The 14,977-nt window shown below is 38.1% G+C and overlaps 1 protein-coding gene across 1 annotated transcript in view; it reads right to left on the minus strand.

The window, feature by feature from the left end:
- LOC126458241 (esterase E4-like) overlaps positions 1–14,977 on the minus strand; it is a 72,463-nt gene that overhangs the window by 20,610 nt on the left and 36,876 nt on the right. Inside the window, exons 4-7 of the mRNA XM_050095141.1 lie at positions 11,174–11,359; positions 6,439–6,623; positions 4,847–5,021; positions 2,812–2,990 (exon numbers count right to left, since the gene is read on the minus strand). Of these exons, the coding sequence (XP_049951098.1) occupies positions 2,812–2,990; positions 4,847–5,021; positions 6,439–6,623; positions 11,174–11,359 (725 nt within the window). The remainder of the gene's footprint in view (positions 1–2,811; positions 2,991–4,846; positions 5,022–6,438; positions 6,624–11,173; positions 11,360–14,977) is intronic.

Below are 14,977 nucleotides of genomic sequence, written 5' to 3' on the forward strand. Positions count from 1 at the left end.
CCTGTGGGTCCTGCTTGGCATTTGCTCCGCGTACAAGGATTACCTATGGGCATCTCTGGCAAAGGTGGTCTACAATGAGCCATTTGTCTTGCCTGCAGACTTCCCTTATCCTATGCCTGACTCAAAAGAGGCATTCTTACCCACGCCAGTGCATCATGTTCAGCAACATATTTGGAACACACATGTCCCATCCCCATCAACTCATTCAACACCAAACATGTACATCCACAAGGACCTCAGCTCCTGCAATTCTGCCATGTTGTGAGATGATGCCGTGCATGTAAGCAGCTCTACAGCCCCCTATTCAGATCTGTACAGCATGCTCAAACACTGCCCACAAACATTCAACATTCTAGTGCATAGCAAACCGATGACTGTCTCACTTGCTTGACTTAAACCTGCTTGGGTGCTCTAGGATAACTCTGTCTCAACACACCTGGATGTCAACACAAGAGTCAACAAGGGCAACAACCAACACACATCACCCATGTCACCACCAACCTCAGATTTTATGTGAGCCAGGCAGGACTTCGATGAGCTTCTACCACCACCCATTTCACCCATCACACCATCTGAATGATGATATGGCCATGTCAGACACCTTCTGCAACATCTGGCACAGCACCACATGTATGGCATCATGATATCACACAGCACCATGAGAAACGGTCTGGTCACACCCCAAGCAGGGCCAGTCAGGGTACAAGCAGCCACGTGCACCAGCTTACACCAACCATCATGTCTCACACTACTCTGTATTCCCAGTGTGGGGGACTGTGTTGAGTATTGACCTCTTTGCCAACACCTGAACATCTATGGCTGGCATGTGGTGGATTATCTTTGGATAGAGAGAGAAGTATTGGAGTGTATTTTTGACTAGCATTTGATGTAGGTGAATGAAAAGTTACTTTCATGAAGAAAGCCTATGTACATTACACGTTCCATGTGCTACTGGAAGAGCAGTTCCTACCATACCATGGTCCACTCATCATACAGGGCTATTGTATCAGTGTACTCTGGAAGGGACCTAACTGATATACGGTCATGACCAGAAGAATGGCATTTATTAAGTGATTGAAGCTGCTTCGCTGTACTGAGGATATCTACTTCTAAGTTAATCATGCTGGTAACTGTTTTTGATTTGAATTCCGGAATATTTACTTTGTCTTATATTAAGTGATTGAAGCTGCTTCGCTGTACTGAGGATATCTACTTCTAAGTTAATCATGCTGGTAACTGTTTTTGATTTGAATTCCGGAATATTTACTTTGTCTTCTCTGGTGAAGGAATCTTGGAAAACTGTGTTTAATATCTCCACTTTAGTGGCACTACCTTTGGTAATATATTGGTGTCACACAGTGAAGGTATTGATTGTATCTTTCTACTGATGTACTTTACATATGATCAGAATCTCTTGGATTTTCTGTCAGATAGTCGAGACAGAATTTTGTTTCGGAAACTATTAAAAGCTTCTCCCATTGAAGTCCGTACTAAGTGTCTAAGTAAAATGTCTACAATCTTGGAGATTTTGTGTCCTTTTAAATTTGGCGTGCTTTTTTGTCGCTTCCGCAACAGTTGTCTGACCTGTTTTTTGTACTATGGCGAATCAGTATCACCTTTTATTAATTTATTTGACACAAATCTTTCAATTGTCACGGGTTCCATTTCTCTGAATTGAAGCCACATCTGGTTTACAAGGATTGAAGAATGTCAGTGAATTTTTATCTACTTTTTTAAATCAATATATTTTGTGTTTATTTTTGGTGGATTTGGATGTTACAGTGGTCAATCTTGCTGCAATGATGTTGTTATCACTAACCCCTGTATCCATCATGATGCTCCCTATTTGCTCAGGATTAATCATCACTAAGGGGTCAAGTATTTTTTCCCAACCACGTGCACTTCAAGTGGACTCCTGCACTAATTGCTCAAAATAATTTTTGGAGGAAGCATTTAGTACAGTTTCTGATGATGATTTCTATCTACCATTAGCTTTGAAAAAGTATTTTCACCAACAGTGAGGCGAGACTGAAGTCACCACTAACTGTAACTGTATGAATGGAGTATCTACTGTATATGAGATGATACTCTAGTTTTGTTTGAACTGCCCAGCATAGGAATTGACAATGCCTATTTTTTGGATTATGAACTTTTCTTTGATAATTGGTTGGTGAGTGGCTGAAGGGGCAAAATCTCTCAGCCTCCTCACAGAACATAAACATCTCATGATCTGCAACATTTTTCCCGGGACAGATCATGGTCTTCAGCTTGGGAGCTGAATGAAGGGTCTGAATTAGAGGTTCAGGTGCAAACAACACAGCATGTGCTGTATTATAAGAAATATTTGACCCCTTTGAGTAGGCCCCACATGGACTACACACAAGCAGCTACTCAGGTAGCAGAGTACTTATGGTATGTATTTGCAGCTTCCCTTGCTGTGTAGACCCAAAGAAAGAAAGAAAGGTGCTGCATGGTGAATGGCAACCTACTCTGTTTCCTTTTTCTTTTTTCAAGGTTTTAATAATAAATAATGATACTGAGTTTAATTAGTAGCTGGGAATTACATTCATCTGTTTCTTAAGTTCAAACTCAGAAGTAGTTTCCTTTTTCCTCATTCACACACACTTGATACTTGCAATAGGACATGTCAAATCACAAAGGACGCCATCTCACAGCTATGTTTCATTTTAGAAATTACTTTCCTATATTCATGATCAGTCACTGTACTGAAGCTTTTAAACACACCAGTTAGTAAGCTGCCATGCTCTTTTGTGACACAGATTTCATGCTGAGCTCTCATTTCTCACTTACTTGGCCGAGTCCAATCCTGGAGTTGTTTGTTATTGGTTCAGTACCAAGGTAGAAAGTTTTCAGCTCTCTGCTGATTTGGCGTGATCGTGGAGTATTCCGTTCGTACATGAAAGATATGGGAAAAACTCTCTCATAATTTTCACTCATATCTTCTGCCCAGGAAGTGTTGCGAAGAATTTCTGAAATACAGAACCAAAATATGCTCAACAAATGTCACATTGATCTGCATATTTATACAAATTCAGTATGTTTTTCTTATTTTTATTATTGAACACAGCAAGCTGTCCAAAATTTGTGTTTCTGCAGATCACTGTGCTTGAACTGACTATACAGCATGAAACTAATGATGATGAGGATGATTCAGTTACTATACATTCTTCATAATCCAACAAATGCTGCAGTTATTCTAATGAATTTCAGCCAAAACTAATCTATATAACAAATCAATATTCCCTGAACAGTTGAGTATTCTGTATTTGTGACAGCCACAACGCAAGTCTCAAAAAAGAGGGTAGAAAGAAAATATGCAAGATAAGAAAATTGAGCAGAAAAGGCACAAGACATGCAGATGATTTATTATGAAGACAGAGAAGAATGGCTGCACAAATATTCAGTCAGATATTGAGAAGATTTTGAAGTGGGGCAAAGATTGGCAACTTGCTTTAAATATTCAGAAATGTAAAATTGTGCCCTTCACTAAATGAATTGTTTTAAACATTCAAAAATGTAACATAAATAAATAAATAAAATCAAAAAATGTAGTACCCTTGTAATACAGAGTATCAATGAGTCAGAATTTGGATCAATCAGCACTTCCAAATACCTGGGTGTAGCTCTTTGTAAGAATAGAAATGGAACACTCATATAGGCTCAGTCTTAGGTAAAGCAGACTTTGGTCTATTTGTAGAATAATAGGGAAGTACAATCAGTCTACAAAGCAGACTGTTTACAAATCACATTTATAGCCCATCCTAGAAAATTGCTCTAGTGTGTGGGACCTGTACCAAATAGGTATAATAAGGGGTGTTGAATATAAAGATAATTGCAGCACAACTAATTATAGATTTGTTTGACCCATGCGAGTGAGTCTCAGAGACACTGGAGAAACTGAGCTAGTAGACACCTGAAGATGGATGCAAACTGTCTGCTATGTCTGATACTATTGTAGAAAATGATCTATGGATGAATAAATAACAAAATAAATAAAATTCTACATCTATATCTCCATACTCTGCAACACACTGTAAAGTGTTTTTCAGAGGAATTCACAGCAATAAACTAAGACATACTTACCCAATGAGACAAAATTAACACCAAAGAGGAAGAAAGAAAGAAAGCAACACAAAAGTACGGTACTTTTGTAAGTTATTTGGATCGATGTACCACAACTTCATTTTAAACATGCAGCTGATGAATCAAAAACTTTTTTCATTTGAGAACTATTTTAAATTGTTTTCTTGTAGCAGTAATGAAATTATGCAAAAATGTTTTGACTTATTTTGTAAAATAGAAATTCTGGCAGACCTATGTTCTGCTGTCATTGGTCAATGTTAATATTTCTCATTACATGTAATACACCCATGCCCATACATCTGAGATAAAAATTGCAGCCACATTGTCCAAGCTAAACTGTGATGGAACAGCACAAAGACACAATATAGATTGCAAAATCATATTTGAATTTCCTATCAGCTTCATTATCTGCTTCATTAACACTATCAATGGCACACAAGTGCACAAACACTTGATGTATGTTAATGGAATAGTCAGTGTAGCCAGTGGTCTTGTTTAGTTATTCTGCATCTCACTGTATGTTTTGAGTGTTTTGGTACAGAGTATTTGAGACATACAGAAGCCAGATAGCACAGGTATGCCCTGTATTTATGTTAGGTGCCACAATGATGTGAGGACATCTTTTAATACATGCCCATGTTGTTTCACAGATCTAAAAAAATCCCTTAACCTACAAAGTGCATTAAACACAGATTATAAAATGATTAACTGTATGTATTTCATGGAGAAGAGGTAAACATACGCAAAGCTTTCCAACTGAATTCGTCTTTAGTGGTTCCTGTAATTAGTGGAATATGTGTAAAATTCCCTGAAAGGAACTGCTCTGTTGGGTCAGCAGTAAGAAATCTCTCTGCTTCATTTTGATAATCATCTTCAACAACTGCTCCAAACACCCGTATTGGATCCCAACCCCATTCCTAAAGAGAAAAAAATATAGTAAATAGCGACATTTATAAAGAGGAAAAATCACTGCTGAATTAAAATAAAAAAGTTAAGAAACACAATTATTACATGTTGATAGAAATAAATGTTTCTCAATATAATAATAATAACTAATTATGAGACTAATTTAATGTGAAAGGACATAAATGCTGCAACTATTTCCCTATTATTGATGCAAAAATAACATAAGAAGGCTGGCAGACACATGACCAGAAAAGATATGCAAGAAAACTTATTCTTTTAGATATTCAAAACATTTCTGTTAATAGCTGCAAGAAGAAATGGGAATGATTATGAAAAATGCATAGATATTGTCACTTTAATAGCATGTCAATACAGACAAGAGAAAATGACTTTAACATTAGTTCACATTCCAAATATTAATAACAGACCATACACAAGTGTTGCAGCAAAGATAAAAACTAGAAGGAACATCAGATCAGTAGGCTGGCTGGTACAAAATGTAAAGGAAATAAATAAATATTTGGAATCAATCAATTTGAATATGAACAGCTATTGTGTAATCTCCAAAACTCTTTTGGTCAGTGTTGGGCTCATGGTCTCACAAAGATTGGTTACTAGTGCCTATGAACGACTAAATAAAAAGACACAGCTAGTAAATAAATTATAAAAATGTAAGTAAAACAGAATGCTAATATATTTATAAACTAATCAGAGGTACAGTGATAGCAATTGAAATGGGTCCCTTCTACAATTGAATATTTATGGAAAGCCTATATATAACTCTCTAAGATTTTCAATACTTTCAGCCTTGTTTCCAGTACTATATTTACTATTTGGACTCATGATATGCCTCATAGTTTTATGGCAATACTCAACACCTTCTCTGTGAGAATACTCCTGAGATATCACCATCATTATCTTTATTTTAATGAAAATAATCATTTTTTGAGAATATAAGTCTTTGCATAGATAAAAGTTCTACTCACCAAGTAGTGGCAGGAGAACACACATGTAAAAATATTACGATTTGCAAGTTTTCAGAGCCCATGGCTCCCTCTTCTGGCAGAAGGGTTGAAGTGGAAGGAAGAGGGGTGAAGGAAAAGAACTTGTGATGTTCAGGCAAAGGGGTAGAGTTTTGAAAAGTCACCCAGAACCCTCGGTCAGGAGAGGCTTAACAGATGGGATGAGAAGGCCTTTCTCCGGAGATGACAACTGTCTAAACCCCCTTCCCCCACGTGTTTCCCTTTGTATTGAAATTTGCATGAAAGAAAATGTACTTTGTGTACTACCACAACAATGGTCAATCAATAAGAAAATACATTAGCAGTTGTCTGGATGATTACTGATAATTTTGGAAATTTATGAAATCAATTCATGATATTTTAGTTTTTGATCTCTTGACTAAATTAGAAAATATTCTACACTTACTGCTAATCCTCTTAGAGTTTCAGCAATTTCTTGAGCATCTTTTCCTCTCAAGCAGTTAACAATTTCCTCTGAAGTCCTATCAGGGCAACTTAATAGTCTTGCTTGCCTTTTTGCTTGTTGTAATGGATTCTTAACTACTACATTCTGAACAGCGCCACTCATTGCAATTGCTTTATGGAACAAACCTGGAATGAATCAAATTGTCTATAAAAGTATTTATCATACTTTACACAAATAAACTGAAGATAATATGATTTATATCATACACAACACTAATAATCATGGTACCACAATGTAAAAAGAACAGAACATATTATTATTTAGGTGTAAAGGAGATCCCTCATCAAATAGCAAAAATGTTTAGTTATCAAGAGGCACACACAAACTCATTAGCTCTTGGAATAATCCTCTGTCAAGCTTCAGTACACACACACACACACACACACACACACACACACACACACACACACACAGGTTTGCTGACCAGGGATGCGGACAGGAATGCAACAGCTACACGGGCTAGACATGTGCTACATGGGTACCAGAGCCTGTGGAATGTGGTGTCCAATGACAGTGACATGGGTTGGGAGGGGGTGACTGGACAGAGGAAGGGGAAACTGTTAAACCACTTCATAAAAAAATGACAAGACAGACTTAAGTGATTATCATCCAGTTTCCTTACTGACATCTTTTTCCAAAATATTCGAAAAAGTAATGTACTCAAGAGTAATCACACATTTAAGTGGAAACAATTTATTTAGCATATCACAGTCAGATTCTAGAAGGGTTGTTTGACTGAGACTTCTTTTTATACATTCACTCATCAAGTAGTACAAGACTTAAATAATAATATATAGTCAGTTGGTTTTTCTTGTGACCTTTGCAAGGTATTTCATTGTGTAGGTCATGTTACCCTCTTAGAAAAACTCATGTTTCATGGAACAGATGGCTTTATGCACAGCTGGTTTGAATCATACTTGACAAACAGAATGCAAAAGGCTGAGCTGAATAATTCAGAAAATGTCAGAAAGGTAGATAATTTTAGAGACTTTGGCGGGGGGGGGGGGGGGGGGGGGGGCAAAGGAAGACCCACAGGGTTCAATTTTGATCCACTCCTGTTCCTCACATATGTGAATGACCTTCCAAAGAATTATTAAGTGGTTCTCTGAAAATGGACTCTCCCTAAATGCTGTGAAAACACACAATATTCAGTTCTGTGCAACAAATAGAGAAATATCAAAATTGATGTAGCATGTGAACAGCAGTCAGCAAATAGGATACATGCTCAAAATTTTTGCATGTACATGTTGATGAAAACTTAAACTGGAAGAAGCATATTGTTGAGCTTCTCAAACAATTCAGTTCAGTTACTTTTGCTCTTCATATCATTACCAATCGTGGAAACAAACATATCAGACTGCTGATTTATTTTACATATTTCCATTCAATAATGTCTTGCAGAATAATTTTCTGCAATAATTCATCACTTGGAAAGAAAGTACTGATTGCACAAAAGTGAGCTGTAAGAATAATATGTGGTAGTTACCCATGGACATAATGTATGTACCACTTCAAGGCACTACGCATTTTAACTGTTCCATCAAAGCTAATGAAATTCATCATAAATAATCCATTACAATTTGTGAAGAACAGTGATGTACATACCTACAACATTAAGGGAAAAATGACCTTTATTAACCATTGTTAAAGCTGTCAGTTGCTCAGAAAGGAGTTCAATATGCAGCAACAAAAATTTTGATCATTTGCCCAATAACATAAAATGTTTGACGGGCACTGAAGCAAGTTTTAAATCTAATTTAAAACCGTGTCTCCCAGACAACTCCTCCTATTCTATTGATGAATTACTACTTCATAACTGGTAGCCATTATAAATAAAAATTAAAAAATTAAAAGAGTGTATTATTACTAATCACCAGATATCAATATTATTGATCTTTTGTGGTCTACTGTGGAGGGAAATGCACAAGACTGGCATCCACTTCCATTATCGTTACCTGAACTATCACTATTCTGCAGGAAAATAGATGTAGTACTCCATTGTAAACCATACAGGAACTGTATTTATTCATTCAATTGGAAGATGTTTTGAGTGCCAGTGGGTTTTCTACACTGTATTAGGTATAGTAATGTGTTATGGTTTTAGTGTTTCTGTATACACTACTGTGTATTAACAAATCCACATTACAGCCCTGGATACCTGCATGTGCCCTCTTAGGCTAACCTTTTTATGGGTTGTCTAGTGCAAATCTTCCTAGCCTCTCAAAACCCCAAACCCCTTGTCTGGCTCATTGATGATATCTTCATGATCTGGACTGAGGGACAGGTCACACTATCCTCATTCCTCCACAACATCAACACATTCTCTTCCACCCACTTCACCTGGTTCACCTCTGTCCAATATACCACCTTCCTCAACACTGACCTCCTCATCTCCGATGGGTTATTCACAACCCTGTCCATATTAAACACACTAACCACCAACAGTACCTGCATTTTGAGTGCTGTCATCCTTTCCTCACCAAATAACTACTCTCATACAGTGTGGCCATATGTGGCCTGCGTATCTGCAGTGACGAGAACCTCTTTGTCCAGTACGCTGGAGGTCTCATTTTGGCCTACACAGACAGGTACTACTCCCCAAACCGAGACCACAAACAGATGCCCTGTGCCATATCCTTATACACCCCTAATCCTCCCACCACCCCCAAGAATCATCTACAAAGAAGCACCCCCCCCCCCCCCCTTCTCTGCCCTTGTCACCCAGTATTACCCTGGACTGCAACAACTGAGCTGTATCTTTCGTTAAAGCTTTGATTATCCATCTTCATGCCCGGAAATGAGAGACAACCTATCCAAGATCATTCTCACCCCTCCTAATGTGATATTTCGTCACCCACCCAACCTACACACATTCTGATATATCCCTATGCCACTCCCAGTCCCAACACCTTCCCACAGGAACCATGTCATATACAATCTCTGCTGCAATCACTGCATAGTTTTTTATGTCAGTATGACAACCAATCAGCTGTCCTCTTGAGTGAATGGCCACCACCAAATTGTGGCCAAGAACAAAGTTGACCATACAGTGGCACAATATGCAGTTAAGCACAACTTGGTCAATTTCAATGGATGCTTCACAACACAAGCCATCAGGATTGTTTCCCTCCATCACCAACTTTTCTGATCTATGCAGATGTGGGTTACCCTTGAAACATGTCCTTTGCTCCCTTAACCTTCATGACCTCAATGCCCACTAACCTACCACCCCCCCCCCCCCCCCCACACCCTCCATCCCATTCCTCTGTCCTGTGACCCCTCCAAATCCATGTCACCTTCATCATGCATCATACCTCATTGTCTCTGGTACCCACGCATCACACGTCAAGCCCGTATACCTGCCACCGCTCCCTCCCACACTCCAAGCCAGTAAATCTGCTGCCTCCCTCCAAGCCACTACCTATCCACCCACATCTCCTCTTTCTGCCCCTCACCTCTCTTCACCTCTACCCACCCCACCCAACACAACCTAATACAACACTGACCTCATCCTAGTAACCTGCTGAAACGTAGTGCCCTTATTGTGTGCCCCACTAGCACGATGTAGGGGCACAGGTGCTTTCATGTGTTTTGTGTGTGTATTTGTACTCTTGTTTAACAAAGGATTTCTTCTGAAAGCTACTAAGTTTACTTTCACTTTTATGTGTGCTTGTCAACAACTAAACGCTTCTGCTATTCCGTGAGTGGTCTCTGTTAGTCCTAAATTAATTACATTCTGTGAAAACATTTCCTACATATTTATAAGGTATGATTAGCATCCTTACAGCCTAAAATAAAAGATATGGGTGGCTATCTCCTACTAAGTTACCACTTCTCCCAAATGTGAAATGCAGCAAGTATCTATAATTTTGTTCTTACTACAAGTTTTAGAAGAACAGTAGAGCAAAAGTGAATGTTATCTTGCAGCGAATGTATTCAATTCTAAACTGTGTTCAAAGAACTGCCATTATTTCCAGGCAACAAAAATATCCATTTTCATTGGTTTACTTCCATTTTATGAATCAGTAGTTTCAAATCAAATCAAAGCCTTGAAGCACATCACCCACCTATTATGTTTGAAATAACTAGGAACTGCCTTAGCATTTACTGACTTTCATCTACTACCTTGTCCACCCCTCGTAGCTGAGTGGTCAGTGCGACAGAATGTCAATCCTAAGGGCCTGGGTTCGATTCCTGGCTGGGTCGGAGATTTTCTCTGCTCGGGGACTGGGTGTTGTGTTGTCCTAATCATCGTCATTTCATCCCCATTGACGTGGAAGTTGCCGAAGTGGCGTCAGATCGAAAGACTTGCACCCGGTGAACGGTCTACCCAATGGGAGGCCCTAGTCCACAACATTTATATTTACATCTACTACCTTACTATACAGCATAACTCTTTCCACAAATCTAGAGGCTCTCTTTCATAATATAATTTACAGATCATGATGTACAACTTAATGAATGAATGATTAAGTTTCTAAAACTTATTGAGACAGAGCTATACAAAGTCTCTGTGCTACACTTAACAACTTGGAAATATAATTATCTGCATGAGATGGTGGATTATGCAAACGTACTCATATTCTAATGGCTTAGGCTAAAAGACAATATTGCTAATAACATTATATTTCAAACATTATTATCACTAAAATCCTATTTAAAGCTAGTAAGATACCTTTAGACATTGGAGAAACCATATGCAGGTAGACACTAGCTGATCCAGCACTGTACCCTGAAATTGTGACACTGTTCGGATCTCCACCAAAGAAGGCAATATTTTGCTGCACCCATCGAAGAGCCTGTACCTGATCTTTGAATCCATTGTTGCCAGGAAGAACAGAGTCTCCAGTACTTAAGAAGCCTGAAAATCCACAATTATTTTATTGCTGTTGTGGTAAATAGGCTATGAAGACAATAATTTAAGCACTGTAAAATGTTGAATTAATTATTTCAAAATAGCAAAAGGTAACCGGAAGCATTAATGAAATTGTTAAAGCTAGTGACTGAATTGTGGTGTGATAATATAGTTGCTGTTGCAAAAATGAACCCTTGTAGATTCACCTTCGGGTGACATTATACCATTAATCAACATTTCTTTGTGACCAGGCACATATGGCTCAAAAAAGTTGTCTCTGTAGAGGAAAGCAGGTCATACATCAAAAATTCAATTCAATTCTTTATGAACCATTGACCATTTACAATGGAACAGAGTTATACATTAGACATACAATTAATAACACTTTTTACAAATAAGTTCTTTCAATTAATTTCCACATTTTGAGAAATATTCTTAGAAACTAATGTTCATAATGTTTATTTAAAAATAATTCTATTATCTTGTAAAACGGGTGTTTCAGCAGTCAATCATAAATCTTGACTTTGAAAATATTATAGGGAAAGGACTAAGCAGAGATTAGAGGTTTATAAAGAAATTTAAAGCATGTTATTTTATTTGAGTCTGTAGTCTTTGTCATTCTGTGTCCCAGTTTACTGGACTGCAGTTTGCCTTTAGTGTTGTGAAGGTGGATATTCTCCTTGGTGTCAAACTCACTTAACTTGCTTCCCACATAAAACAATGCTGCGTACATGTATAGATTTACAACAGTCAATATGTCGAGCTTGATAAAGAGACATTGGGAGTGTTCTTTAGCATTCAGTTTGCTCATTATTCTGATTACTAAAACAGTACATAACTTTTTACAAAATATTCTGATTCCTTTATCAGAATTTCATTGACATAACGAATGTCTCCACATCAGTATGCCATTGGTTATGTGTTACTGGAAAATCCCCAAATATTCCACCTTCAAGTACTCATTTGTGACTACCTCTGTCAGTTTCTACATATGATAGTACACATGAGCTCATACGTTCCTTGTAATTTAATGCGGAATCAATTTTAAAGCTTAACAGTTCTACCGGTATACTTTATACAGCTTAAATTAACCCCAGAGCTAGTTCCTGTGTTTTATATGGGTTACAAAAGAGTTCAAAGAAAAAACCAATTCATTGCCATTTCTAATTTTTCCTTAGTTGCCTGTTGTGATCATATTGTGTGGTGTCATGGTGTGTACCTAGCAGTGTCATGTCATCTGCATAACACATTACTGAATTCACTCCTACATGGGAAGGCAAATCATGAATTGCAATGATGAATGGAAGTGCACCAATTATCAGGTTGTTTGGTACTCCTGTCCATATTTGCTTCAGTGAAGAGCATCTATTTTTATCTGAAAAGCTGCTGTGTCCTGTTGCTTAAATAGGACACAGATGGATTGTGTATGCCATCAAATTGTAGTTTGGCTCACAAAATATTTACATAGACTTCACATTTTCAAAGAAGGACCTAAATACTGTGGTATAAATTTAATACAAGCATTGCCAAAAAACTTGTAAAACTTCCAAACTGAGACGATGTTTCCTGAAACCTTAAAAAAGCTTCCACTTGAAGAAGAAGTCAATAGTGTGGCTGAGTGCATGACCAGACAGTGAGGAAAAGTTCATCTTGTGAGCGATAAATTTTATGCTTCACATTAAGAAATTAGTGTTGGAAAGTAAACTAGAGTTAAAGTCACTCATGTACAACAGACGATAATATCATATCACAAAATTGTATTGCATTGTAAGCATAAGGACGTGTCCCATGTTACAAATACAGACTATAGAAAAGGTAATTTATGGGGCCAATAAAAATCACAATCACATCACTTTTTGGCTATCAAACTCAGTCTTAAAGATATGCAGTATTTCTCAGATTGTCATACTTGCATACTGTACCTGTTAACTTTTTCAGATTAATGAAATATTACAACATTACTGGTAATGATTATTTCCGACAAACATCCAACATTACTGGTAATTCACTTTTATGGTACACCTACCTTCTTATTAGGCTGTAGTTTGTGTGCTAATTGAAGTCTGTGAAGAATTTACTGCTATTGTTTCTATAGATGTCTCCTTGTCTGTGAGCTCTACGGAAACTTTCATAATTCTATGTTGCCTGTAGCTTGACCTACACTTAGCCTCCAAACACATCAGTTTACTTGATGACAGAAACATCCTCTCTCATGAAACGGGTGTTACCACCTTTAGATTGATATTGGTGGAGTGGCATCTAAATACCTATCGTACAGTAACTTCTCATATATTCATATAAACATCAGTTCTCATTGTTCCTCAGTGCTACCATATTCTCCAGCAACAATAACATTCAATGATGAATTTTTCTTAGGTTGTCAGCCATGTAACAGTGTCACTCTGAAATAGTGTTGGCTGAAAATGATTAGTAGGAAAGCTGCTGAATCATTAAATTGAGATGACACTGTTAGCTTGTAACTCAGAAAGATTTCATCTCTGAAGTTCATCAAGAAAGTCAGCAATTCTCATAAAACAAAGTAATTTTTTTTCCATTTCAAACTTCAAATCAGATCAAATGGATACTCATTGTTGGCGAAAATATAGCCAAATGAAATTGAGTGATAATTTGTGATCATCTAGAACACACAAGCAGAAGGTGACACTACCACTCACATTTATGATCACAGCTTCCTTCATATCAGTATAGGAAAGGGCTACTGGCAATCTGGTTATGACAATGAAATGAACACCCTTAGCTGCTTACAGGCGTTGACATACGACAACAGGGACAGATGAAAATGTTTGCCCCGACCGGGACTCGAACCCGGGATCTTCTGCTTACATGACAGATGCTCTATCCATCTGAGCCACCAAGCACACAGAGGATAGCGTGACTGCAGGGATTTATCTCTGGCACGCCTCCTGCGAAACCCACATTCTCAACGTATTGTCTCGCACTACATTCATAGTGCCCCCGCCCATTATACTCATTACTCGCGGCGCTTTGCCGATTCCCGTAAGAGTTTGAGTATTGCTTGTGCATTCGCACGGAAGAAGAAGATGGTCAAGTGGCCGGTGAGCCTTAACTATGTCCAAAAGAACAGATACCATCTTAGTAAATATATAGTTAAGGCTCACTGGCCATTTGACGATCTTCTTCTTCTGTGCGAATGCACAAACAATGCCCGCACTCTCACAGGAATTGGCAACGCACCGCGAGTTATGAGTATAATGGGCGGGGGCACTACAAATGTAGAGCTGGACAATACGTTGAGAATGTGGGTTTCGCGGGAGGCATGCCAGAGATAAATTCCTGCAGTCGCGCTATCCTCTGTGTCCTTGTTGGCTCAGATGGATAGAGTGTCTGCCATGTAAGCAAGAGATCCTGGGTTCGTGTTCCGGTCAGGGCACACATTTTCATCTGTCCCCATTGACATCTGTCAATGCCTGTAAGCAGCTAAGGGCGTTCATTTCATTGTCATTTCATTCTAACGAGCTGCTTGGTTACCGATGGTATCTGTTCTTTCGGACATGTCCGAAAGAACAGATACCATCTTAGTAAATATAAATCTGGTTATGTTTAGTCAGCTGTTTTTCTTTTATTGCAATTCAGATTGGGCTT

Source organism: Schistocerca serialis, chromosome 2 (assembly GCF_023864345.2).
Source record: "Schistocerca serialis cubense isolate TAMUIC-IGC-003099 chromosome 2, iqSchSeri2.2, whole genome shotgun sequence".
Lineage (NCBI taxonomy): Eukaryota > Metazoa > Arthropoda > Insecta > Orthoptera > Acrididae > Schistocerca > Schistocerca serialis.